Source organism: Helicoverpa armigera, chromosome 17, assembly GCF_030705265.1.
Source record: "Helicoverpa armigera isolate CAAS_96S chromosome 17, ASM3070526v1, whole genome shotgun sequence".
Classification (NCBI taxonomy): Eukaryota; Metazoa; Arthropoda; class Insecta; order Lepidoptera; family Noctuidae; genus Helicoverpa; species Helicoverpa armigera.
In genome coordinates this window covers 6650741-6678542 of record NC_087136.1, presented here as the reverse complement: position 1 = coordinate 6678542, position 27802 = coordinate 6650741, and the positions used below count along the sequence as shown (strand labels likewise).

Sequence of the window (27802 nt, the reverse complement as noted above, 5' to 3'; positions counted from 1 at the left end):
TTGTATTGGCCGTAAAATTAGTGCCGAAGTGTTCGCCACATGAAGCCTTAACATTACCTACCTGGTGTAGCAGTCACGCGTGTCATTGCCATGCTTAGCACTTCCTGGTTTAATGTTTTAAACATTGCAGCTAGTAATATGAATACATTAAAGCTAATTTTAGTAATAGCGGGATTTGATCGCACACTACCGAAACTGGTGAATTAATTATGGTCAGTGGTTTGCTTACCGAATAAATATGTTAAACCTATATTAACGTCATAAAACAGTATCCTAAAGTTGTTATGTCCTAATTCAACCACATTTTTATAAATAATAATGTCTTGTCTCAAGAGTTTAATTCAATTACGCAAGATCATTACAATTTAACTCGGTTCTTGTCAGTGGCGGCAGTCAAGTCATAGACTGTAACAGCTTTCGCCTCACTACGGGCTTACTGACTCTTAATTATTTAACGATGTTACTGGTGAGGTTGGTTTATATTACGATAGCAGTAACTGTAATTATCAAATCTTCTTTAACAAAACATTCAGTTAATGCAGGCATTATGGAATATGTTTCTTCTCTTGAGGTTTAATGTTTAAGCAGTTATTTTGAGTCGTGATTATGTCGATGATATTGTTGTCTTTTGCATCATGCTGAAAATGCATTAAAAACCAATCCTTTCAATTTTGTTTGTCGTTATAGTTGATCCCGAAGTGGAAACTTCTCATAAAACGAGACCTTTTGAAAACATACTAATTGTATGTTAACTTCCACTTACGTGTTGATTGCTAGTTCAGTCCCTAATTGTGTAAACAGTAATTATTTTTAAATGTTCTTGCTACTTATTAATTGCTCACCATATTAAACTAATGTGTTTATAATATGTGGTTGATCTCATTTCTTAATGCTAGTGCGACATGGTGCGTCATAAATATCCTTATCCCTATAGGTTTCATTTGGGATCTGCTTTATATATTCTTCAATAAAATCTTTTATCTCTTTTCACAAGCCTATTTGGATGGTGAATTGCTTGCAAAGAAACTTAAACCACATTTTTAAAGCCTGAAAATTTACCGAACCAGGCTTTAACTACAGCTTTCGAGCGGAAAAAATATCAGAAAAATTTGCTCCGATGATTGAAATCGTGACTGAAGATTGTCACGTACTAGAATTCTATTGATCTATAAGTGAACCAGGTAGCTAGTGCAAAATCTTCCAAAGCACTATTAAATTCGAGGAGAGAAAAAAACCAGCAAAAAAGTTACTTGTTTAACTTGGCGAAATATTTATGCGTGGAAATCTGTGCGGTTGGCGTGCGCTATCCATTTATAAATGAAGAATAATCCCCGGCGTATAGACGGTGGTAAATGTGCCGTGAAAACCCGAACGCGCCGGAGCATTTTTCTCATGACAAAAGCTTTGGAGACAGCTCACGTCTGTTGCTACTTGCTACACACGTACCGACACACCCCAAATTACATACACTACGTACGAACACGCTTAGGTACACTCCTATGTGCCACACAATATAACCTCTTGTGGGTTTTTTATCTCAATCTACGAGATTATTTCTTCAACTCGACTGACACAAATATTTATATTAAGGCTTTAATGTGGCTGTTTGAGCAAAGCATAAAATTCGTTCTCATCACTTTTATGGGAAAATACAGAACAATAGTCATTTACCACTTTATCAACAAGAAAATTTGAGGTTACTGGTTTTTGTAGGTACCTATTTATTACTGAATCATTAGTCGCGTGCCTTGTTTCACCGATGTGGGAATTATTCACATCACTTATCTCGCTGTCGTCGCGTCGCTCGGATTACTTTGCTATTTGAGCCGCAAAATTCATTAAAAATATCAGTCGTCTTCCCTTTGTAGGAGGGGGAACTTAATCAAACTTAAATTCGGTCGATAATATAAACACCAAACTTCGTTCAGAGATAAGTAAACGGATGGAAAAGTCGTTAGGGGAACGAGTTTTAATCCCGGGGAGAGCGTATCGACGCTATTTAATCACGTCTAAATATGGAAAAAAATGTTGGTGAGGTATCACGCCACGTTATTGTCATTCATAACAGGCGGGTGGGTGAGGGTTGCGGGGGTGGGGCGGGCGCAGGGCGGGGGTGAGCTCTCGATAGCGATAGCTGCGGGATCACGCCGCCACCGCGCGGTAACGAGGGAACAGTTAGCTCGAGCGAAATGTTTGTACAGGTATGTCTCCGACTAGCGAGGGACGAATACGTAATTAAAACTCGCGCTACGTAAAAATCAACTACAAATTGCATGACCCAAAACTTTATTTATTTCAACGTCTGTCGGATTGCTTTTTTTTAGTATTGATAAATTAATCGATAGTGAATATTTTTGAGAGAAAAGTAATAAGTCCTAAGTATACAGTACATTTGTTTGTCATAAAGTTAATTGATGAAGTCAGCAAAGAGAAAGGTCGCGCAACAGACCATAATGATGAGAGTGTAAAAGTTTGTATTAGTCGGAGAGCGACGATAGGTAGCGTCGTTTGTCACGCGTCGGATGAGGGTTCACCACGAATGCCTGGGGAGGAGGGACATACCGTTTTTAGGTCACCTGTATTTTAGAATTGTTTGTGACATGCATAAGTGATAAGGAAATACCAATTTTTCCCGTACGGATTATTTCAGATCAAGAGTTGTCAGTAGCAGTGTAATATACAATATACTTTTCTATTAGGATGATGGCGCCAAGAAGCTATTAATCATCTACTTTGAAACATATAATCGTTGTTTTAATTCGTAGGTAAAACTTTCTAGAAGAAAACAGCTAGACTAAACCTATTTATTTTAATCATTCGGCCATAAGACGTGTAAATGGCCAAATGGAAATAATTTGAATTTCAAAAATCCCCTTTTGTAAAAAGCACTCCCAACTAAGTGGCGCTCGCCACCTTTTGACACACAATAAATCACAGCCGTGAGCGGCCAATAAAAAATATGTTCCACCCTCGGCGAAAATCCAATTAATTTTCGGCGGTTAAAAAAAGAACCTGCCCAGCCGAGCGGAAAAAGCTTGGGCGTACTGTACGAGGTACAAGCGAGCAGCGGGCAGATGGGCAGGAGCGGCTAGCGACTCCAAATGTTGTTGATGAGCACACTGATACATGTACGCATGGAAACGAATGAGCATCGATAAATTGTTAGAACATACCGATTCGCTTAGTTGAAGTGAGCGGGTCCATGGGGGTATAGAAATAATAAGGTTAAACGAGACGAGATAGGAACGGAAAGTGCGGGAAAACAGGAAAAGTGGAAAAAGGGGAATAATGGAGAAGGAGTAATCAATTTCGCTCAGTCGCCGCCGCCGGCGAAGCTCTCATTTAAAATTTAAAATATCGCGGAACGGAGGGGTCCCGTGGAGGACTTTTTAATTTGGCTTGGCTTCGGTTTAAAAATGCACGAAGCTCTGCGGTGACACATCAATCCACTTAGAATGTTGACGCTGAACTAAAATGCATTACTCGTTTTAAAAAACAATACACTTTAATTTGATTGTGTTGTCTGTGATTTCGTTTTGTTTAGACACAAAGCCGTGGGTTTATTCTGTTTAAGCGTGGTGGGTTTTAATTAGTGTCTTACCGTAGTTTCGGTTTTCGTCCTTCGGTTAGAATGGGCCATTTAGTTTTAGGACTTACCTACCTATACTTACGTCGTCTATTAACGTTTGGACTGAGTGTTTTGCTGCTGATTGGAGACACTTAAAAATTATGGAAAGAAAATTTTTAACGTGTTGTGTTTTAATTGTTTTAGCAACAAAGGCCAGACCTGCCGCGACTGCTACAGCAGATGCATGCGGCGCACTTGCCGGCACACGGAGCGCCTCCTCTGCCACTCCTGGGCCAGGGAGCCCTGCCTCCCGCCGGCCTGCTGGGGCTAGGCGTGCCACACCATCCTCTATCAGTACTAGCCAAACCACCTGACCTACATCGACCAGACGACAAAGGCAATGGTAAGTTATATTTTGCTTTTCTTAACAAAAAGTTTTATCAGTTCTGCTAATCCACCTATAGAAAACATTCAAAAGACGCAAAGAAAAAGGATTCCTGTATCTGTCGCACTGTATAACTAACGGTTCGATACAAAGATGAATATTTTAAGAGGTTGTCGCGTATTTGTGTATTCGCTTTGTTTGCTGTGTGCCTCTGGAGACTATTAGTGCCTCCCTCCCCCCGGGCCTCGCCCCCGCCGCCCTCCGCGGCAGACGTCTCCGATCCCACTTCTGTTTCAATATTTACAATCTTCGAGTGGCTTTTTGAACTCACTGTTTGCGTGTTTTCGGATCGCTGACGGCTACGGCTCGCCCGATATTACTTTGAGAGTATGAATAAGTCAATTCTCCGAAATATATCTACGCGCCTGTTTGGACAGAATATGTAAACAGAGATGTAGAACAGATTGGTGGAAAACATATTTCCTGTTAGTCGGCTATATCCATCAAACAAATAGGCGCTTTATAATTCGAGGGCAAGCTGAGTATTATTCATATCAAACAACGGGGAGTGTTTCCAGTTTTCACGGTAGAGCGAGTAATCCCGACGCGGCGGGGACGAGCGCGCCACAAATGAAAATGTAACACAGAAATGGATTTGGAAGCCGCCCGTCGCTCCGGTTAATTACAAAAGCAAGCGGTAATCTGCGCTCCGGGATGTTCCGGCTTAGCGCCCCCTGCCACCCCCTGGCGCCGCCTGCCACTTCCCCGGCTAATTTGTGCCATTATCGGTGTACTGATGTAAGAGTTACCGCGCAGATGGCCCCCCCGCCCCCACGAGCCCCGCACCTTGCCAGAGCTCAATTAATTATTCCTTGCTGGTGTGAGCGTCGCGTGTTTTAGTCAATTAGTAACGTAATTTTGCGGCTGACTTGAGTGTGTGCGGTCGCGGACTTACACGTAACTCGCGTTCTAACCAAATTATATCCACGCGTTGCATTAGCGTAAGTAGTCGTTTGCGATGTGTCAAAGCGATAATTTTGTACAAGTCTATGTATATTAAGCAGCTCAAAACACGAATGGAACCTCTAATTTGTCTGTTATGATGTGATTGCATTGTTTTGAATCGATGTGCACGAAGCGTTCATGCGCAGCCGGCCAATGTAGGGGAATAGCCGGCCAATAATTGAGGCTATTGCGTTTAAATTAATTGTGGCAATACATGCAGTGCTAATATGGCGTCTGGCAATATGTACGTACATATGTAGCGCACGTGAATAGTAATAGGATTGGCTGCAATTGCTCACAAACTTGAGACGAATCAGGCGGCGGAGATAATGCCTTTGATGTATGCAATACTCAGTAACTACGGTATGTATTGTACATAGGTAATCTACAACGGATTTGCTGTTTTGATTAAACTGTGGCAACATATTCTGATGGTACTACACAAAATACACATGTGCACAAAATTTACTAAGTTACGCAATTGCAATTTATAGTTGAATTGAAATTAAATTGTCATAATTTTCTATCTTCATCTTTGTTTGACACATCTTTAAATTATTTCAAATACTCAAAATTGGAGTGCATTCGCTAAGTTGTGGACAAGCACTGTTGTTCTGTAAGCGTGTAAGATAAGTAAACATAGGCTGAAAGTTCTCCCTTGCCGTGAACACGTCTATTTCGGGAACAATGGAGGCGTCGTTAACTCCGGCACTATCGGTCCGTGAATACTCACGATTGATACGTGCCGACGTGACGGGGCTAATCCCACCTATGGGGAATGACAGCCTACTGTTTAGTGCCTCACCACCGGCTTTACATAACTGGGGATCTTCTTTGTAGTGTTATTAGCTTATTTAGTTAGGAATATACATTTTGAATCTACACTTCCTTGTATTAAAAACCAATGATTGTATGAAAGGTTTATTAGTCGCATAACTACAGCTGCAGGCTATTTACTATTCCAACTATTCTAGCTATTGCATTGTGCTATTCTGATTACCGATAATTTATTAGTATTCAATTTGCATGCACACTAGCGACCTAATGTATACCGCACAAAGCATATACATAATGTATAAACACGCCAACTACATATAACGTATTCTGTGGGATTGACAGGCGAAGCTAATTTCGCCAGTAATATTGTTTCCAATTATCTCGGAGTGAGCAACATATGACAGACCATTGTCAATGGCGTTAGCCCACTTAATTGATGGGGTAAACGTTGATTGATAACTATGTGGAATAAAGTATTATGTTTAGGATTAAGATAAATTTAGTTCGACATATGAATACAAAAGAGAAAGTCTTAAACCAGTTGATATCTGATCCATTGATAACAAGTCCACGATTTTGGCACACAAAAGTGTCAGTATCATCAGGTTTCTCTTCATAAATAATTTCATCGGATTACTTTTCTGGCATATAATCGAACAGTTCGGCGTAGCTTACATTAGTGAGCAGTTTAATAAGTAAACAGTAGACAGAGGCGTAACTGATATAGTGTGTAATAGCATTAAGGTGTCAGGAGGCGGCGCGGGGGTGCCGTGACGAGGCGGCGACAGGCCCTGCAATATTCATCGACCACTTTACCCGGCTCCTCATCGGATCCACCTCAATTACACTCGCACGTACCCTTCCCACTCAGATTGCTTGTATAAAACAAACACGAATGCTACGTGCTACGTGCCACATTTCTGCTATTTCCAGATGTTGCATATCTTATTTTGAGCATATTTATGCTCAAGAGGAAATGTAGTGCTAAAACAGTAAATCTAGTTAGTTTTATTTTTGAGCAAGCGTAGCACCAATATGTTCAATTAACTCTTACTCGACTCGACAGCCTGAACCATTTACTTACGTACGCAACAATAATTAAGCTTCAGCAGAATTGAAGTTGACTCCTCGAAGTAGTCGTGCTAATGCCACTACCAATCTACTTCACGCAATTAATAAGTGATTGCTTAGACAAGAACTCGCGAACCGGGCATAACCAATAATTATTATAATTCATCATAAATTATCGTCTTTTATAGTTGCGGTTAACCCACATTCCTGTGTTCAACGTGTAATATAATCCAGCTAACTTATCCCACTTGGTTGCAGGTATCAGTTCAGCAGAGGAGCGACATGTGAGTATAGAATAACTTTTTCCAATTTCGCCCGGTTGTTAAAATTCCGACGGCACAATTTTGCTTTGAAAAATTCCCCAACAAGCGTACCTACGTACATCCATAGGTAGGATGTAGCTACGTACGTAGTGCCTTTTCCATTTGGGAATGTGAACGCGGAGAGTAGTGTTGCGCTCGAACACGTTGATTTCATAACACGGCCCTGACTGAAACAAGTGGGTGGTGCAAGTGGCGCACCCCGCTCAGGGATGCCACGCATTTACATACCGCTCCTTCGGATTCTACCACACACCTTCCTTGCTTCTGTAAATATGTAATTACTTTCAATGTAAGAAGACGTGGTAAAAGTCTTGTAGGTTATATACAAAATGTATAGTTCCAAAAACGCTTCACGTGCCCGATCCTTGCATCCGTTATCAACTTAGGCAGCTAAGGCATACGGAATTGGGGTTCTCCCCCAATGCCTTAGGGGCTTGGGGCCTGGCACTGTCAACGTAAACCGGACATCCCCTCTGGCTGGCTTTCCGAGTCAGTATATTACGTACGTGGGAGCGATATTATTATTTCTCTCTTGATACTTGGCAGTAATCAATTTAATTTGTGATCTTAACTTTAAATTAATGGGTAATATGATCATCTGAGCATGTCATTCGAACTTCTCCCAATTATTTTCCTGGAGACTGAAGAAATTCCTAATAGTGTTAAAAACTGAAAATAATGTCAGTTGTGGTTATGTCAACCCTATAGTGAAGTGAGCTCGGTCGCGAGTGCGTCGTTCCCGAGGTGTTGCGAATGTCGGCTATCGCGCCACCGAGGGGGGAGGGGGTGAACAGTGGCGCACCGCACAGATGTGCCGACGAGCGCCCAGAAATGCATGCGAATCGATACGCCGCACCTACTTGTAACACTGTCTTTGTTGCACTAACCTATTTCATGACAATGACAACAATTATCCACTTTTGCCTTTGACATCGCCTGGTCGTTAGTTTCGTCTATTGTCAAATGATTCTCATGGAGGCCTTGTTCCAATGAACAAAGTATTTCTTCCTTAGTTTTGTGCATTTAACGAAATCAAATATACTGTAATATTTTAGGTGATTAGTAACCCCTTATAAATTTCCCAAACGCGAGCAGTAGCTGTTTCACCCCAGACATTAATTCCATTTGGCTAGGAAAACATAATCAGTCACGTAGCGATCACATTACCGCATATCAGCTCGCACCGCATACTTTAACAAGTTTGTTGGAAAACTTGGGTGAGGTGAGCGAGTTTATAACTCGACGACAGCACGTGAAGAGTTTATCTTGCAGTGTGACCCCGATACGGCGCGGCTGTGTTGGCAGTCCGCTCACGGAACCGTCGATCTGTGCAAACACGCGGCGAGCTGAGTAATGCACGGACGCGCCTTACAATTTGAAACGAGGGAGTCGGGGGGGCAGGGAGAAGTGCACTCCGTAATAAAGTTTACATAAACCGAGCGCGTCTTGGCTGCGGCTCCGCGGCCGCGCGGGGGCGTCAGGTTACACTCGTCGACCGAGCCGCACCCGTTTTGTCCACACTATGTTTTTATTGCGAATCACGAAGGTGCTACACAGTTGCAGGCACGTTGTTTATTTGCAAACATCGCGCGCCGTATATTTGATTTTCCGATACATCGGGCCCATGTTTACATTACAGTGTAGGGAAACTTTTCATTTCGATGCCGCTCTGTTTTGAAGCTCTATTTTATTTTTGAGATAGGTAGGCCGCTTGAAATTAAATAAAAATAATAGGTGGGTATTGAATCTATCTGGTTTTTGCTGCTATAACAAAGTTTTAATAGCTGTTCCAGTCACCCTTCTTTACCGGCAATTAACACCTAGCGGTCGAACCGTATAATTAGTCATTTATAAATAAATTACCTATATTTTAGAAAGGTGCTTAAACCACAGAATAACAAACTTTACGACCAGCAATTTACACCGACGCGAAATTGAGCAGCCGCTGTAAGCCTAACAGAGCGAGCCCTTCCACAATCTCATTTGAGTAACATAATAACCGCGGATTTATTTTTGCCGCCCGCTCATTCGCTCTCAAATCGCGCCTAATATTCAATTTGGGCGGCCGAACCACACAAAAACTGCTCGGAGCCGGTTCATTACGCCGCGCATCTCGCCTCTTCATCCTCCTTACCTTATCTAAGCCACTCTGAATAACACACCCTGTGCCACCCGGCCCCTCCCCAGCGCCGCGCCCGCACACCACTTCAAGTGGAAAACTCGCAGGGCGAGGGCCGCTCAACCTTGTTTAGCATTCTCCTCGACTTCTTTATTTAATAGATACCGAAAAAAAAAAACTCCGGTCAGAATAAATTTGCGTTTGTTCTTCGATATGCTGGGGTCGTTGCGTTTTAAAGGTGCGCTCCTTTAATTAAGGTAGAAACGGCTAGTATAAATGTCTTACATAAATACAGGCGAGGGCCGACTACTTTATTAAACCGTTAAAACAAAAATGGGATATTTTCCTTTTAAATCGGTGGGTGGTAGCCCTAGCGGCATGTTTACGCGCGTTGTAACAGCGCTCGCTCGCTTCGCGCGCGCGACAGCCCTCACAATTTATAGCTCGAGACTTTTCTTAATTGGAAAGAATGGCCACTTGTAATTATTAAGACGGGCGAAAGTGAAACAGATTGCGCGGTAGTCGTCCTCTTATTTTACTTTTTTACATTTTATACACCGCCGGCTATCTGAAGTAACGGTGGCTTGTTTATTGAAAAACAAAACAACTTAGCGCTACTAAAGCGAATGTTTAATGTAATTTATTTATGCTGCTTTCTACTTTGTAGTCATTTAAGTATACGGCTGCGTGATCTTCCCGTGTTTATACTAGAGATGTTTCTCGCAATTATACAAATTACCCTCGTCGTAGATAGTGTAGATGGATACGGAACTTATGGAACCACGTCGTAAATAAACGTTGAATTATTCTTGAGCAGCTATCCTCAAATTACGTAGAGTAACATTTACTTATAGGTTTGATATCTCGGAGTCTGCTACTTTGTGAAGGAACGATCAGATAAGGAACAGGTTAAAGAGCAGTTACTAGGTAGTCGCGGGGGATATCGATCTGAAGATTGTGCCCCATGCCAGGGGCGCATACTGGAGGCACATGCTAGATTGCCTGCGCAACATTGTGCCTTGTTATTCATGACGTTTCGATGAAATTGTGCAGCTTCTACGAAACAGGTTTCGATTTGAAATGGCCATTCTGATGCTACATGCAATTATTATGATAGACAGATTATTTATTTTCTTTTTAATTTGGTTGGTGCTAAATACACAGCAACATCCAAAACATGACATAAACCTTAGCGTGGAAATGTAAGTAGGTACAAGGCGACACGTATATCTGCACATGTAGGTGTTATCCAATTCGATTGTAAGAGCATTGTTATAATATTTGGCAAGGTAGCGGATCCTTGGGTAATCCCGTACATGGCTTCTGTTCAGCCGGTTGCTGCTTGAATCCCGGCTAATGTCTCGGAGCCGAGGCACTGTACTTAATCCTTACACTGTGCGTCTCTTGATAGGGAATAACACATAGATTATGTCGGTGCATCCACATTATTCCACGCGGATTATCCGTCGTGTCGTGCAGTCAGGGCCTCTGTCTCTAACTTGAATTTATAATCTGCCTGCAGAATTAATCAAGACTTACTCGGGTAAAACACCCGTGGACATTTCATGTAATAGCTACTTCTATGTAGTATGCTAGTTCAGTGAAAACGCGCTGTTTTCAAAGGAAACACAAATGCATCGATATTTACTCACAAAAAAAAAACTGTATCGATACAAAGAGCTAAGAACGTTGGTTCGTTTATTGAATTCCTAAAATAACAATACTTACGTAGCTACCTGTTGTGAACTTGGTCTGAGAAGGTAATAATCCACCTACTGGCAGTAAGAGCAAAAAGTATATCGGAATTCTTTTCATAATATCGTTTGTGTGACGTTCGGTGTGCGGATGGCGGATGGCGTGTGTCGTGGGTAGCGGGTAGGTAGGGGATTGCTCGTCTCGGAGCGGGCTTGCGGCTTTGTTCACGATCCTGCCGTATCGCATCGATTTATGCAAGCTTGATCGAATCGCGCCTGCCCCCGTCTGCCCTCCCTCTTGCTTCATAACAATACATGCTTGTGTCGCTGCATTGTGTTACCACTATTTAATATTCATTCTTTATACACGATTTTGGAATCTGATGCTGAAATAAGTTTTTATTTCTCTGAAAGTGGCAATATTAACCTGATGTCAACTTAGGGCTGGCAGTATTCCAGGCTACGATCCGGTTTATCTTGATAACACCTAAAATACAGATAAGTTACTTTCCTTGTCAAGATCAGCTTTAACATTATTGTAAGTTAAAACAATATTGTTATTTGATTCATTGTTAGCTGTACGAATAGATCGCGTTGATGTAACCAACCGTATAACTAATAACGATGCTTCGCGCTCCCACACGTTCAATATTTCAAATGAAATATTCAATAGATATTGCATTCGACGACTCGATTCAAAGGCGCTTTGTTACCTATACTAAGTGCGCTAGAATTCAAACAGTCTGACTCTGTAGCAATTACCGCGTATAAAATATATTACATATATGAAATGTTTGGTCTATTTAACGTAATTAGTGTAATTATAAAGTAGGTAGTTGTATTGTAAGTACCACCCAGGGTCGGGAGTAAGGCACAGCACACAGGTCGTAAACAGCGGGTGAGTGCGCGCGACCGCAGACTGACGAGGCAGGTCGCTGCTGCGGTCGGCAGCGCCTCTCTGCTGCGGTCGCGCCGCTATCACCCGCCGCGCTCTTTGTCGCCTCGCCACGCGTGTGGCCCGCATACCTCGCTGCACTCGACACACACCACCACTAAATATATTTATTGCATACGTTTCTTTTCGGTTTTACGACACCCTATACTTAAGCACTAAAATCTAATTGCATCCATAATGCTATAACATCTTTACAACACGCTATTACGTGTGTTAATTGTGATTTAATCGCCTCAGACGATGTTCAATAGCGGATAAACTTAATAAAAACAAACCAAGCATGTTTGTTGTTGAGCAAAAAAAAACCTTGGTAGTGCGCTCGGGTAATTGAAATCGCTGCATGTAATTAGCAGGTAAGGTGGGTGCGATAGCTCGCGGCTCGCTGCACGTCTTCATAATTTATCTCAATTAGTCGCCGGCGTAATGAGCGGAAGGGCGGACGCTACTGTTGCAGTTAGCGTAACAGCGCATTCTGCTAATGGCTGACGGCTCATTTTTATTTAACTCATTGTTTATCACCGTGCTACAGTTCGCTGCTTAGAAATGATGCCATTCGGCATGATTTTAATTATTTCATTACGAAGAGAGTTATGTATATTAACACTTGCTCCAGCGGCTTTACTTAATAGAGTCTATAGGATACCAGGTTGCAGAAAGGTAGGCAATATAGCATGGGTTTAAATAAATTATAATATGTAGGTAGTGTGTAGGTGTCTGGCGGCATGTTGTACAATGCGGCTTATGCGGTGGCGTGTAGCTGGCGTGGCGGAGTTGCGGCCGGCGGCAGCTGCCACCGCGCGCGGCCAGCCTGCCGAGCCCCCTTCGTGCTTATCACACATTTACATATGCTTCGCGAGCTCTCTGCCGACGCCGTGTACCAGCATCGAAAACGTTTCATGAATAAATTTGTAATCCAATTTGTCGTTAACTTCTGACTGCACCACAAACACGTCGCCATCGCCTCGTTTACAATAAAAACAAACACACTAAACACCAGTAAACAAACAAAGGCAATCCGATCGAATAATCTTCGGTTCGCTTCAAACGATTAATCATAAAAAGTGTGCGGGTCGCAGCCCTTTTTCGAGTTTCCTCGTTACGGACTAAGACGAGAATCATTAGGAATTAAATTTCCCCTTTCATTAGTCCCTCAACCCTCGTATAATTCCGGACGCGGAGCAATAACAATATAAATCCCCCGTCGCGCGGAGCGGGGGATTACGGCTTGTCTCGACCCTAATTTAGGGCTGCCCCCGCCCCGGATTAACGAAGTGGCGGAATCCGCTAGGGTTGTCGCTGCGCATAAACTTGTTACGTGTTTAATGTTTTATTGACGGGTGGCTAGGGAGCTCTCATTTAAATAACCGCGCGGCTACAGCCCCTTTTGCACGCGCGACGCGCCCTGCTCGACGACTCAACTCGTGTTGATCACATCAAACAGACCGTTGTCTTTCGGACACTTCACAGATTTGTGTCAATTCCCATTCTACAATATTGTAAATGATACATTTAAACACCTCTATGTACTAAACCCCTACTGCAAAATATTATGAAAATTTCCCTAAGCGTAAAGTGTTTGGGGTTATTGTAATAGTAATTTTTTTTTACTATCCTAGATAATCTCAATTACAGAAAAAAAAACTTTGAAATACGAGACTTTAGTGACTTATATGAAGGATACTGTGTTTAATTCTGCCAATTTTCCGAACGAATTAGACTTTCAGCGTGGCGTTGAAACTCGATTTCAGGTAATTTATTTAAGTAATTTTACAAAGCGAAGCCGCGTACTCCGTATTAAAATTTGCCTCGAGACCGCAAAGTAGACGCAAACACAAAATTAAAGTCGTCGACACTTAAGGGCTTCGTAGTTTCGAGGGGAGTTTCCGTGAAATTTCTCTCGGAATGTCGAAATGGCGGATGAATTTCGCAAGTCAACTCAATTATCGTTTTAATTAAGGCGCCGTGCCACGTGACATTTGTTTGCGTGCGTGAAAGCGATCGCTCCCCCCGCGCCCGCCCGCTCACACACCCCCTCGCGCCTGCTCCTGTTAATTGTGCTAATTACTCCTGTAATAGAGCAAGGGGCACAGGACAGAGAACGCTGGCGACAGCTAATAGTCGGCGTAGGAGATGGGGTCACGATCCTCAACGAGTGAGGGACCGACTAAAGAAGAAGAAGAAGAAGAGCAAGGGGCGGGGTGAGATTGCTTATCGATGGCTTCCCCGGAATTTACTTTGTGTGATACGGCTGCCCGACGCGGACGCCTGTTAATTTGATATAATTTGTAATCCACTTGAGTTTGCTTTGCCTGCTCCATACATGTATCGGAATTCTGTTTTGAATTGCCGTTTTACATTAGACGAAGTGGAGCCGTTTAGTAGAGAGCTGTCGACAGGCGGCCGCGCTCACGCTCGGTTTACTGCAGGTTAACAAACAGTGCGGTAATGAACATCAATTGTATCGGGCAAGTTTCCAAGTGTATTTGTAAGTGCGGCGGAGTTTCCGCGAGGAGCGCTCGTAACGCGGAGTGGCGGCATAATGGGCTCGCTCGCAGATTGCGGAGCGGCTCGGCCGGCCGCACGTCAGCTCGACAACGAGCACCAGGCAATTTGGTTATTTGGGGTCGGCCATAAAGCGATAGCGAGCGCAGTAAACGCAATCCTCCACTCGCGACTATAAACTTTACGAGTCGAGTAAAAACGCGCTCGAAACGCCGACTCGCTTCCATAAATTTATGCTAATGTATTCTTTATAGGAGTTTAATGTGTATTCAGAAATTCCTCCATTATTTATGTATACGAATGAACCGGTAAAGTTAATTTTAAAGTCGCACAGCACCCGCGGTTTATGCGCTCGCTGACGATTAATTTTTGTTACTTTTTTGTGGGCCAGGTTTCCGACGAGCGCGGATTCTCGTTTCGGACCGATTAATGTTTACATTTAAACGGGGGTCTCAGTAGTAAGACATGTTTAATAACGCGTTAATCTTTATGAATGAGCTTAACCATATGGGACGGTTGGCCTTTCATCGTATTATGAAGCGCTACTATATCTTATGTTATAAATTGCCGCAGTAATAGAACTTAAAAATATAATGTACGCAATAAAACTTTTCGACGACAGTATCATAAAACGAAGTCGTATAAAATTGGTATCCTCGATAAAAGCTGAAAACGTCGCGTGTAAATCACGTAACTTTCAAAACTATTATGCCTGAAATATAGTCCGAACTCAATCCGTACATTTCCGAGCGGCGGGCGGTCTATTTATCTATTTCCCCCGCTTCCGCCCCAGAGCGTCCGGTTAACCGCCCCCCTTCCGGTTAACCGGGCGGCGGCGGCGGCGAGGCGCGCGGCTAAACGGCTCGTCGCGTGACCGCAGACAATAAGCCCGGCCGGCGTTAACAGCGCGCCTGTGTGTTGCCACTTTATATGTTACGTCAGAGCCGCACACCGGCGACTTGCGCGGCGCGAGCGTGCGACCGCGCGACGCGGCTCGCGGCCTCGACACACGGCAAGTCGTGTTGTCGCAGTCGCCTGTCACCCCGCCCGACCCTTCGTACCGCACTCAATTGCCTTTTTCTTGAGGTCGACGCGCGTAATGGGATAAAGTAAAGATTAGCTCTGTTCGCTTTTCTGTTGAAAATAGAAAAGGTTGCGACGATACTCGTTATTGAGTGTTTTGTTTGAACAAAGATATAAGAAGATAAACGAATGAATATCACGTACCCAAATAATTTTATTGACTTGTCTTGGTAACTATATTACAAACATAATACAGGGTGCAGTCAGTAGATAGGTTGACGTATCTATTCGTGTGCTCCAAATCACAATGTTATTCATAGTGACAAACACAAACCAAATTAAGGTTTCCACATAATCATTAGACAAGATCACAAGATAACTTTAACACGCAGGCACATAAGAAATAACCTCTGATCATTTTCATTTCAAAGTAACGTATGTGCCCACATCAAACTATTCGTCAGCCGACCACAAATTCAATCTATTAAATTAACGATTAACCACAAACGATGTACCCTCGAGCGAACGACTCGTATGGGTAACATAAAATCCATCCAATCGAATCCGACACGTCACATTAGGGCGACGGGCACGGTGGCTACTCCATACGATATAGCTTCACTTGAAATTCGATGTCGAGTTCTGTGGGGATCGGTAATCGTAAAATTAGGCCTCGAGTACATGCTCGACCCCTGCTAACGTGCGCCTCGCTCACCTCTCTAGACATGTTCAAGTGTACTACATATGTAGTCACTGCCTATATTCATTACATATTGCTCGTATGTACAGAGTATAGCCGACTCCACTTTTATATGTGGCTCCGCGCGACTGTTACCAATAATAAAACTTTATTGGTTACATCTTGCCTATCAAATATCTAATAACGACGGTCGCAATAAGCTGTGTTACTTGTTTATCTAACACGTTGATGGCTTGTCTCGATGTTATTATCTAATTTTGTTGTGCTAATAAAAATCGGGATCTGTACATAAAAACTTTAATATCATTGAGATTATTGAAAGAAAAACAGATGTTATAACAATTTAATTCTCTAGCGAAAGAGCCAAGCACTGCCAAGCAGTATATTCTTGGTGATAGTTTTCGTGCTAATTTCGGCTGATAGTCTGATATTTATGCTCTTTATCACTTCACGATGAGGCGATAAATAGTTGCAAATCTTAGCGTAAAGTATGATAGAGTACGCTGAAGCGGGACTGCGGGAGGCCGTAAGTCACCGCGGGTGGCGACAGGTCGCCGTCTCGCCTCGCCGAGCAAATTAACAGCCGCTTGCTTCTAACTTAGTGCCTCATAAAATTAGGCCCCTTAGATCCCTTCAGGCCTGCCCGCCGAATAGCCTGCAGAACTCCCGGGGCGACGGTAAGCCCGAACGCTTAAATGTTCTACAACACTTATGACTTATACTGTTCGAATTTACGGTCTACGAGTAAGTCAGAAAGTTGACTTTATGAAAGAAAATACACAAAGAACCGTAAAAGAAATACAAAATGTTCTTTCAAATACGCTTAGCAACATGCTACGCACGATAAGCTACGCGCGTAGCGGAGTCGTTCCGTGCTACGAGCGTGTAGATCTTAATGCGTGCCAAACGTTATTATAACACGTAACTTGACATCCATGTCCGGATAGCTAAAATACTTCAGCTTGTATTCAATCCAGTACCGATTATGTGTGAAGTGAAAATACAAAAGCGCAATATACCCAGGGTACTCGTACGGAATAGCTTTTCGCTCGAGTAACTGCGTTCGCTGCTCGAACACTTGAAATAGCATCAGTATGTGCCTAGACATAACTGGCTGCGGGCAATAGACCGAATATACGGTATCTATTACAGCAAGCAAGGGATTATTTTTAAAATAAATATTTCACGTTTTAATCCCAGTCACTGCCTAGCGAAGAAATCCTTCAAAATATTTTATTTTCTCCGAAAATATAATCCCCTTTCTTTTTGTGTTAATAAAAGATGTAAAATACTTGATTGTATGAATGAAACATTTCGCATTGTTGTGCGGAGTGCATGCTGTGCACCAGATTATTCACAATCACACGTGTGCCGCGTTTACCCCAACGTTGCAATTTACGATTGGCAGCTGGCAGCGCTAGCGGGTAGGCCGTACATAGCGTGCGGATGTACGCGAAAGTACGCAGTGTCAACACGAACGGAATCAGTGAAGCGCGGGGCGGTCGTTCGTCACGTATATGATTATTTCATTAGTCCGTATTTGCGCGCTCATCCAAATGTTGCGGTCGCCTGTCCTCCCCCCCCCGCCCCGCTCGCCGCGCGCGTCCTCCCGCCTCCCCGAGGGGGCGATGACCACTCCCGGAGCTAATCATGCGGTCAGTTTGTTCTGCCTCAGCGTGTTTTGATATTGATATTGACTGTAGCGTTCGCCTCGCTGCGCGCCGATTTATTTGCGAACAATGATCGATTGATTGCTGTAGGTACGTAAGCTCGCCGTAAACGTTTTGATTATGTTTACCTACTCGTATTTGTTAAACTAACAGACCAATACTGCCAATATTAATGGTCTTGCGGTTTGTTTATATCGCTTTCTATTTTTGTTTCAGAGAAATTCTATATCACCCGGTGAAAGGGAAAAGTACAGGACACGGAGTCCGGCAGAACCTGATCACAAGAAACTAAAGAAAGAAGAGAAAGACATGGGTCACGTAAGTACACTTTATGAAATCATAATTTGCCCTTCTTTTTCGTAGCTTCAGTTACTTTAGTAGAACTACTGAGTTTTCATAATATTTAATATTCACAATGTCTTATTGATATTTCAGGAGTTGGTAGTAGATGACGCGAGCGAGGAGCCCACGTCACCACACAACGGCGCGCCCTCGCCGCGGGAAAACGGCCTGGACAAACTCCAACCGAAGAAGGAACACCCGCCACACAGTCCCAGGTGTGTATTACAACAAACCCGCACGATAAATAAATAACATCAAGAAAAACAATGTTTTACTCACAAAAGTGCGTAAAACGTATATAACTGGGCTTGATAATATTAAGTACAAGCGTGGCGGCCCATTTCACCTGTAATTAAATATAACAAGTAGTACATTAGTGAACACGCTAAGCCGCACGCCCCGCGGCGTTCTATCGTAATGCTCGCCGGCTGCGTTAACTCGTGATAATCGCTCTATCCGTTTAACAGAAGCCCTAGTGAGAAAACTACTTGTACCCGTAAGGTCATTGTACGCCGAGACAAGTTGTCCAAGTCGAAAGTTAATCCGCCTCCGCACTGAATCAATTACGTATACACGGCCGAGGTTCACTGGTACTCCCATTAACACCAATAAGATTAGACGCTTTGATGGATCGCGTTCATTTTACAAAACTTTTGGACATTTATTTTGTTGTACTACATAAATACGTACTTGTGTAACTACGCCTCTTTATGTTCAATGTTCAAAGCGTCCGTTTTTTACACGACTACTTAAGATTCTTTTAGAAATCTTTTATAAGTTTTTTGTGGTTAGATTGATCATTTGATCAATACAATTAGCGGGCTTTGATAACTCAATTTTAACAATCATCAGATCGGGCACGTCTAGCAACGCGTCGACGCCTTCGGCCAAAAAGCTTGACGAGAAGCCTAGCACGCCGATCTCGAAGCCTGTCACTCCGACTTCGGGGGCGAGCGGGGCGGGGTCTGCGGGGGCTCCGCTGAAGGCCGCAGTGAAGCCCCGGCGCTGCAGTACCCTACCTGGGCAATGGGGCGCACGACGCTTATGGGCTCGCGGGGTACTCGGCGCGGGCCGCGTTGGCATATGAGCCGCTGCGGCCTCCCATCGGACCGGCCTCGCTAACGCCGATACCGGGTGGCAAGCCGTAAGTGATCTCATATACCTATTAGATGTTCAAAATTATTAGAAAACTCGTTAAATTACCGTAATACATTCGTCACACTATTTAAACATGTAAATATCAGTCCACATCCCGCTTGCCCAGCGTGACGACATTGACATAACTCCCCATTTGTCCTCCAATTTAGCAGTGAACTGCGGCTGATCAGTTATGGCATGCGACTAATAAGTAAATAACTTGATTGCAGGGCATATTCATTCCACGTTTCTGCGGAGGGGCAAATGCAACCGGTGCCCTTTCCGCCTGACGCGCTGATGGGCCCGGGCATACCCCGTCACGCGCGTCAGGTCTCGGCACTCGCGCACGGCGAGGTGGTGTGCGCGGTCACAGTGTCATCGCCCACTAAGTACGTCTACACTGGAGGGAAAGGCTGCGTCAAGGTGTGGGACATCAGCCAGCCTAGCAAAGCGCCAGTCAGTCAACTGGATTGTTTGGTGAGTGGGTAACTGTCGTCGATTCATGATATTTTGGTATTTTTATTTTGATCTTGAGGTTTACTGTAGAAAATACAAAATTCAAAAGAAATGGTGACAATATCCATAAATATTAAATAATTCTCTTTATTTTAATTTTCTTTTATATCAAGTATGAGTTAATACAATTAGGGGAATATCTTGATAAAACATTGTATTGAATATTTGATGTTGCTTGTTTTCAGCAAAGGGACAACTACATAAGGTCTGTGAAACTCCTGCCTGACGGTCGCACGCTGATCGTAGGCGGGGAGGCTTCGAACCTGTCCATCTGGGACCTCGCGTCTCCCACTCCTAGGATTAAGGCGGAACTCACCTCGTCAGCACCAGCTTGCTATGCACTTGCCATCAGTCCCGACTCTAAGGTAAGCACTTCAGAAGATTAAAAGACCGGTCGCTGAGCGCTTTTTTCGGGGTTTTTTATTAATTTCTGAGTAAAAAATAAAAGTATACCCTTTCAAACGTGGGGCTGTACGCTCGATTTTGGTTCAAGCGATGACGCATAAATATGTACTACTGAGAAAGCGCTGTAGTTGCATTTAATGAAAAAGCAAGTAGAGATGAAAATGTTACTAACATATCTCGTAAAATCTTACAGGTGTGCTTCAGCTGTTGTTCAGACGGCAACATAGCGGTGTGGGACCTACACAATCAGACCCTGGTGCGGCAGTTCCAGGGTCATACAGACGGCGCGTCCTGCATCGATATATCTGCTGACGGCACTAAACTATGGACCGGGGGTCTTGACAATACTGTCAGGTAAGACAAGATAAATCAACCTTATACTACAATTGGTTACCACAGTCTTTAGACCTTGTGTAAGTTAGAAATGAGACTCGAGTTGAGAGCGTCTCTGATGCTATAGAAACAGTCTGAATTCAAAGTAACGACTACAGATTCTTCATTTTAAAGTCCAAAGACAAGTTAATTATGAGCTGAAATATTTTAATGTAACTATGTAATTAACAATATCGAGACAAAAAATCGGATACCTATGCACTAATAATAGCAACTACGGAGTTGTTTGTTTTTTCTTAACACAAATGTAACGGGCCATTGGCTGTTTCTTAATTACAAAATAAAATAAAATTAGAATTATTTGATGAAATCAAAATGTTAATGAGTTGTTTTTATATATTTCCAGGTCTTGGGATTTGAGAGAAGGCAGACAATTACAACAGCACGACTTCAGTTCTCAAATATTCTCATTAGGATACTGTCCGACAGGTAAGCACTACGAATTTTACTTAAGATTTTCCAACAATTAAGAAGAGGTCAATAAGCTATTGTTTTCCTGATCGAAAAATTAAAAGAAGAAGCTCAAATTACTAAGCCGATCCTTGTGGGACTGGGTTCATACTACATTGGCATTCTTAATTGAAATTCAGCTAGAATATATTGTGCAACAATCGATCTAATCTAAAGCATAGTCAGCAGAAATATTATTCAGTCAGTGAGACCGGTCTAAAGAGAAATCCTCTCCAGAACACAACAAAAAAAAAACGAAAGTCTCCCGTCATTTATTTCCAATTAATTTATTACGAAATTGTTATTTTCCAGGCGAATGGCTAGCAGTAGGCATGGAGAACAGTAACGTGGAAGTGCTCCACGCGGTCAAGCCGGACAAGTACCAGCTTCACCTACACGAGTCGTGCGTGCTGTCGCTGCGGTTCGCTTCCTGTGGCAAGTGGTTCGTGTCCACTGGGAAGGACAACCTGCTCAATGCGTGGCGTACGCCTTATGGAGCTAGTATATTCCAGGTAATTAGTTCTTATATGTAGAGAATTTAGAGTTACATGTTAGATATAAGCCCCACCTTTAGTTTTGAGGTTTTGCGGGTCCTCTATGAATTCCCATCGCGACACCATTACTTTTGATTGCATTCTATCGCGTATAGTAACTAGCCCCGCATTGCCTTATTCTGAAAAGTAGATATTATCTATATTCTCTGAATACTGATGTAAAAGAAGTTGCAATGTTGTCAACGTTTTAAGAGGTTAGCCAAGAATGTCTGTATGATGTCTGTTGTCAGAATTCCATTGAGGTTTCACCTCGCCTACAGCACAAATTCAACATCCTCGTGTGCACATGTAGAAAGTTAAAACATAATTTATTCTGATGGCTTTCTCATACCTTACTGAGTTATCAGAAAGCACATAATAAATATTCACTTGCATTTAGGTTATCAAAGTTACGTCAAGAGGCTCGGTCTAGTGGTTAGGTACCTATTTGTTTCGACTTTGCTGAGTCAGGTCTTAAAACATAGTGAATACTCTCATATCAAGTGAAGACAAACACACTTCAGTGTCATGATTACAATTAACAAACAAAGTGTGAGCAAACTAATTATTTCAACATGTTTACACTTACACATGTTATTAACCTGTATTTAATTAATACTCTATTATCATTCTAGTTATTTTCAGAGTTCCTATTTACGCAATCTTGTTGCTAAGTTCAATAAACTAATAAATTGATATTTGTTTACAGTCAAAGGAATCGTCATCGGTGCTCAGCTGTGACATCTCATCAGACGACAAGTACATAGTGACCGGGTCCGGCGACAAGAAGGCCACAGTGTATGAGGTGATCTACTAGTGCGACAGACAAACAGACAGTTGAACAAGCGAACAAAATAGATCAACAAGTGACTGTGTACCTTAGTGAGTGTGGAACGTTCCGGGAACGTAGAGTGGCAAGTGGTGATATAGCTTTAGTGTATGTATAGAATATATCGGGAAGCCTGTATGTACTTATGCGACTTGTTTATATAGATTAGTGTGCGCGATTTATGTTTATTTGTTGAGCGCCGTAGTGTATGTTGGCAGCAGATCTCAAAATGATGATTTCGTTTCAATATTGTTGTAAAATGCTCGTATTAAAGAAAAGATATGCGCAACCCGTATAAAACTTGCTTTTATTCATACCAACCCTATACACAAAAAATCACCTGAGAAGATCACGTAACACGATTATTACTTGCATTAAATGTACTAATGATGGCTACATTAAATTATAAATAAATCATCAATCATTCTGTAAAATTACTTGAAAACGTAATAAACATTATCGTAAAACTTTGTATTGTACATAATTGCTAAATAATGCTTACACTGTCCACACGAAATCGACGCAAATCCATTAAAACAGAATTTGCAAACTGAAACAAAAACGGTACTTTCATTGAACACGTTGTTAAGCTTTTTGCAGTTTCCATACTTTCCATAATGGTCATGTTTTCCCCAGTGTGGCATATAATGGGAAGCACTATCTCCCTAGCTCCATATACAACATTGCTTAATGAGCGATTCTAAATAACATTCAAACCGGCTTTCTAACGAACACCATTTATGCAAAAACGTCGATTGATGGGAACGGAACTTTTACGGCTGAACGCCGAACAGATAAGTCGAAAATATTCGCAAGGCAATCTTAGAATTTGTAATAGGTTTCTCTTAACATTCACTTATTTATTTAACCACTTAATTCTTTCAAGTATTTCTATTTTTATGTACCTACCTACATATGTGATGTGTAACCAGACCGGAATAAATCGTTAGTTAAGCAATTTCGGTAAGGTAGTCAACAATCAAAATTCACCTAAACTCTACACTTCATTTCAGTTCAGAACCAAGTATTATGAAAATGAGAATAAGAACTATGCATAATCATTATATTGCTAATCACAAAATATCTTGAAAGTTTCCGTTATAATTTGTAAATGTAAAAGAAATAAAAGACATTTAAAATTTGAAAAAATAAAATAAAAATAATTTAAGATTATATCGTAATGGTGTATTTTATAGAAAAAATAAATGATTCTCGTGCATTTCGATTCAATAAGCTTTGCACAATGTACAAACTGAACCAACTGAAAAAACCAGCTAAGTGCGAATCAGACACGCGCATATGAGCGGATCGAAAGAAAAAGAACTATGTTTGTTGTATGGTAGCCTTCTGTATATTTTATTCATACCAGCTTTAGTTTCCACACCTTTCCATTCCTGAAGGTCTAGCTAAAAGCTAAGACACCTCCCTAAGACGAGATGGAGAGCTGTTAGTGTTGGAAGGATATGAAGGCGTGCCATGTATCCGAAAGCGACGTCGAAGACAGTGCGAAGTGGAGAAAAATCAGGAAAGCTCAACACAATGTGATATACATAGCAAGAAAAAAAGAGTTTGGCAAGTAACAGAATGTAACTGTATCGTGTTTCATTATACATATGGTGTCATTGTGTACATAAGCACATTTCTTGAAGACGAGAAAAAATCTTGAACGCTACGAATTTTTGAAACCCTGGATTCTTAACCGAAGAAAATACCTATTGAGTATTAATTAAAAATGCCCTTTTATTGGGTCTTTGGGCCTCAAAAGACCCTATTAGATCGTAATTGGCCTAGTGCTACTCCAGAAAATGACAATGACTATAGTTAGCATCACATCACGCAATTCCCTGGTAGTCAGTGCACTACGTATGAAATGTATTGCGTATTAGAAGCACGTGTATCTCGACGACCTCATTACTCTTAGATAATGCGCCGACACACATCCAGACGTTGTTTCCGCTCTGCACTGAAGAACTAGGCTCTTTCTGGTGAAAATTAGTTATAGTCAACTATAAGCTAACTAAACATGAATTTCATAATCAGAGGAACGGTTTACTGTTGGTTGGGTAATACGGATTTCAGGACACCCATGGAAAATATGCGAAAATGACGAAGAAAGGTAAGGTGACAACAAACTACTAGTATTATCTATAAAACGGCTAAGAAATTATGGCTGTTGTATAGAAGTTTTTCATTTAAAGCATAGCTTGACTGAAGCCGAAATATTTGGTCGACTTACAATTCCAAATAAGGCTTAAAAAAGTAATGATTAGGTATTCCAAACAGACACTGAAAGTGGAGCACACATACCTCAAGATCTACTGCTTTTCCAACTATGTAAGTACCTACATCTATTTTTAGAAGTTATCTTGGAGGCAAGACTTAAATAGGTACATAAAAAATAAAAAGATTGAATGATTTCAGTAAAACTTCAGTAGATAAACAAAAAAATTGACTTAATAGGGCCCCGACCTCCCACTGAAATGCTATAAACAGTAACATCCCCTTTCATCATAACAACATTATTTTTGCGTTGACTCACACCTATTTAGCGGAAAATCTAAACATAGATAGTGAGCAAAATATTTTTAAATATTATCTGACATAATATTTATGAGAATTTCCATGAACTCTGGTAATTTCTGTTTACACTCCAGTTGAAAACAAAACGATCAATGTTTGGTTCATTGTCACTCATCCACATCGTGATTTTGTTTGTAACTTGATTCCAAAATGATGTCAATGTATTTCCCATTTATTTTCAATACGAAACCATATGGACCATTAATGACCTTTTTATCTAATAAACCATTGAAATCGATATCACTAAAACCAATTAACGTAATTTTTTGCAAATTGTTAGTCAAAATAAACAAACCACGCCGGTTTCAGATAATGGGATGGTTTATCTATACACACGATACTAGCCCACACACTAGGAAATGATCGCTGACGCTAATATGTAGGTTTTCTTCTTACAATTCAGATCCAGGTCATAAGTATTTCGTACATCGAAATATCTAAAATAAAACAACTTGACATAAGCTAGCGCTCAATTTGATGGGCCACTTATCTTAAATATAACAAATTAAATTGGCCATACAAAAGTAAACATAAATAGCGGAATGTTTACATATAAATGTATGGATAATCTAGAGTTGAATAAGTATAGGTTCGAAGTATGTAGCGTTTGAAACAGATGGTGGCACCGCCAGCCACCGACTTATCGTCCTGCTGGGCACATTAACACATGTAAATATATCGCGACCATATTCACTATGCTGATAAAACATCACATCAGATTGTATTCCAATTATCTAGTTTTCTATTTTAGTGGTGACATACATATTCAGTGCCGAGTTTGATCATTATTTTGTTAACTGTACCTGTTCATCAATTTTGCTTGCGACTTTGTCTAAGTAAAGATAAAAAAAAATGGTATTACTGAAACTACGTAGCTAGCTACATCGAAAGACGGCTTATAAACGTTTCTTCAATATTTCTTACTATGTAATTGTATAAATGCGAAAGTAGCTCTATTTGTAAGGTTTTCATGCCAAAACTAGCAATCTGATTCAAATGTTAAGAAAGTAGTTAATTCTAAAGTCCAACAGGATAACAAAATGCTATTTATATTTCAGCACTACAATATTCATCGGCTACATCCACAAAAACATGTTACTATCTACAGTTACTCCGTAATCCGGAATAGGAAGTTCCGGTTAGTAATTCCCGAATGACTAAAGGTTTTCAAAATACGATATGATTGTTTTTTTGTAACTTGTAAGTAAGGGTTTGCATGCCTTCACTTGTCGGCATTCATCTGTTAGCGAAACATTTATGTATGGATGCTACGTAAACATTTCTAATAGATAATGTAACTTGAGATGAGTTTTTATCACAAATCTCAAAGGAGGAAGGAGAAGTGTAGATATTAAAATACAAATCCTAAGCGAAATTAATCAACAGGTACCTATGAATTTGCGTTGATTTGAAACGTATTGGCTATCGGTCCGCAGTTAAATCGGATGTCAGTGTAACGTGAGCAGGTTGGTCGAGTAAGCAGATGCTGGCCGTGCCAGCCACCGCCGCAGCCGATAGCGTTGGCTAGACGTGCAATCGTGACGCAACGCAAAAAAAAATCATCTGCGTAAAACCTTGATAATTTTCCCCCGCACATTGTACTCGATGTGATTCAATTACGCATTCTGCGTATGTACTGTTAATATTACGCTGTTGACTTTTTTATTTTCCACTGCGTTTATTGATTGCGTTTAATCACTTTGGAATGATTGCTTAGGATCTACAACTAAGTTATGATTACAACTTTAAAGGAATAGCATAAGCCCTGTAAATTATGTAAGATCTTACTCATTTGTATCAGCTTTTATCGTCCTACTGACTGCTAGGGATAGGTAAGCCTCCTCTCGCACAGTAAAAGACTGAGCGTTAATAAAAAAACCTTATTATCTTATGTTATTAAGGGATGAGTAAAGCTTCGTTTGCGAGAAAATAGCCAAATAGCTTTACACTTGTCTCGAAAGGTAGCCAGTGCATCTAAGCAAGGCTGTTAGGTAATTCTGATTTCAACTAGTTTGCTGTTCATTTAAATCGGTTCAGACGTTTTCTTTGGAAGCGCTAGAATCGGAGTGACAGACATTTGAAATCTGTATCTAGGTAGTTCAAAAAGTTAAGTATCGGTTATGTTGGCTACAATACCAATTGACTCAATATGTAGATATATGAACAGTACCTAACCTACACCTACGTATTATATTGACATCACAATGGGTATCGTAACGGAAAAAATAGTGATAAGAATCCTTGAATGGATTTGAAGGCAATTTATGAATGAATGCATTTTGCATCCTGTCTCTGCGTCATAAACAGTCAGAATTAAGGCATATTGTAAAACAGATTAGCATCTTACTGCAGAAATAAGTATAGTCTTCAAAGGGAACTTTCATAAAAGTCCAATGTACACAATTAAAAACTAGCAGGAACCTTTGAACGACGCGCGACGCTATGTATGAATCAGAGGCAGAAATAATTGAATGACTGACAGTTGCATATTTTTTTGGGAATTCCATATTTTTTTGTATTATTGGTATTCGATAAATTGAAAGATCTGCGTAACTTAAGCATGCTCAAGTCCTGCTACTCCGTATCTAGAAGCATTTTCATCAAACACAGGATTCAAAAAGCTATATTCTAGACTAACATTTAAGAATATCTAGTATGTGAAGAGACGTGGATGTCGGTATAAAAAACGCCTGCAGCAGATTGTTCATAATTTGTGACCGAAACTAAAATTCCAACAAATAATAATGATAAACTTGTTTCAGAAAAAAATAAGTTACAATAGTTGCAAAGAGTTACATAGTACAAACTCGGCACGGAAGATTAAC

The 27802-nt window shown here is 41.3% G+C and overlaps 1 protein-coding gene across 1 annotated transcript in view; it reads left to right on the top strand.

The window, feature by feature from the left end:
• Positions 1-22697, top strand: part of LOC110384216 (protein groucho) — a 51714-nt gene extending 29017 nt beyond the window's left edge. The window contains 12 exon segments of the mRNA XM_021345399.3: positions 3773-3971; positions 7065-7090; positions 18009-18110; positions 18228-18349; positions 18987-19130; positions 19132-19278; positions 19502-19748; positions 19973-20152; positions 20386-20546; positions 20932-21014; positions 21348-21547; positions 22278-22697. Of these exon segments, the coding sequence (XP_021201074.2) occupies positions 3773-3971; positions 7065-7090; positions 18009-18110; positions 18228-18349; positions 18987-19130; positions 19132-19278; positions 19502-19748; positions 19973-20152; positions 20386-20546; positions 20932-21014; positions 21348-21547; positions 22278-22385 (1719 nt within the window). The 3' untranslated portion in view covers positions 22386-22697.
• The last annotated feature ends 5105 nt before the right edge of the window (positions 22698-27802 follow it).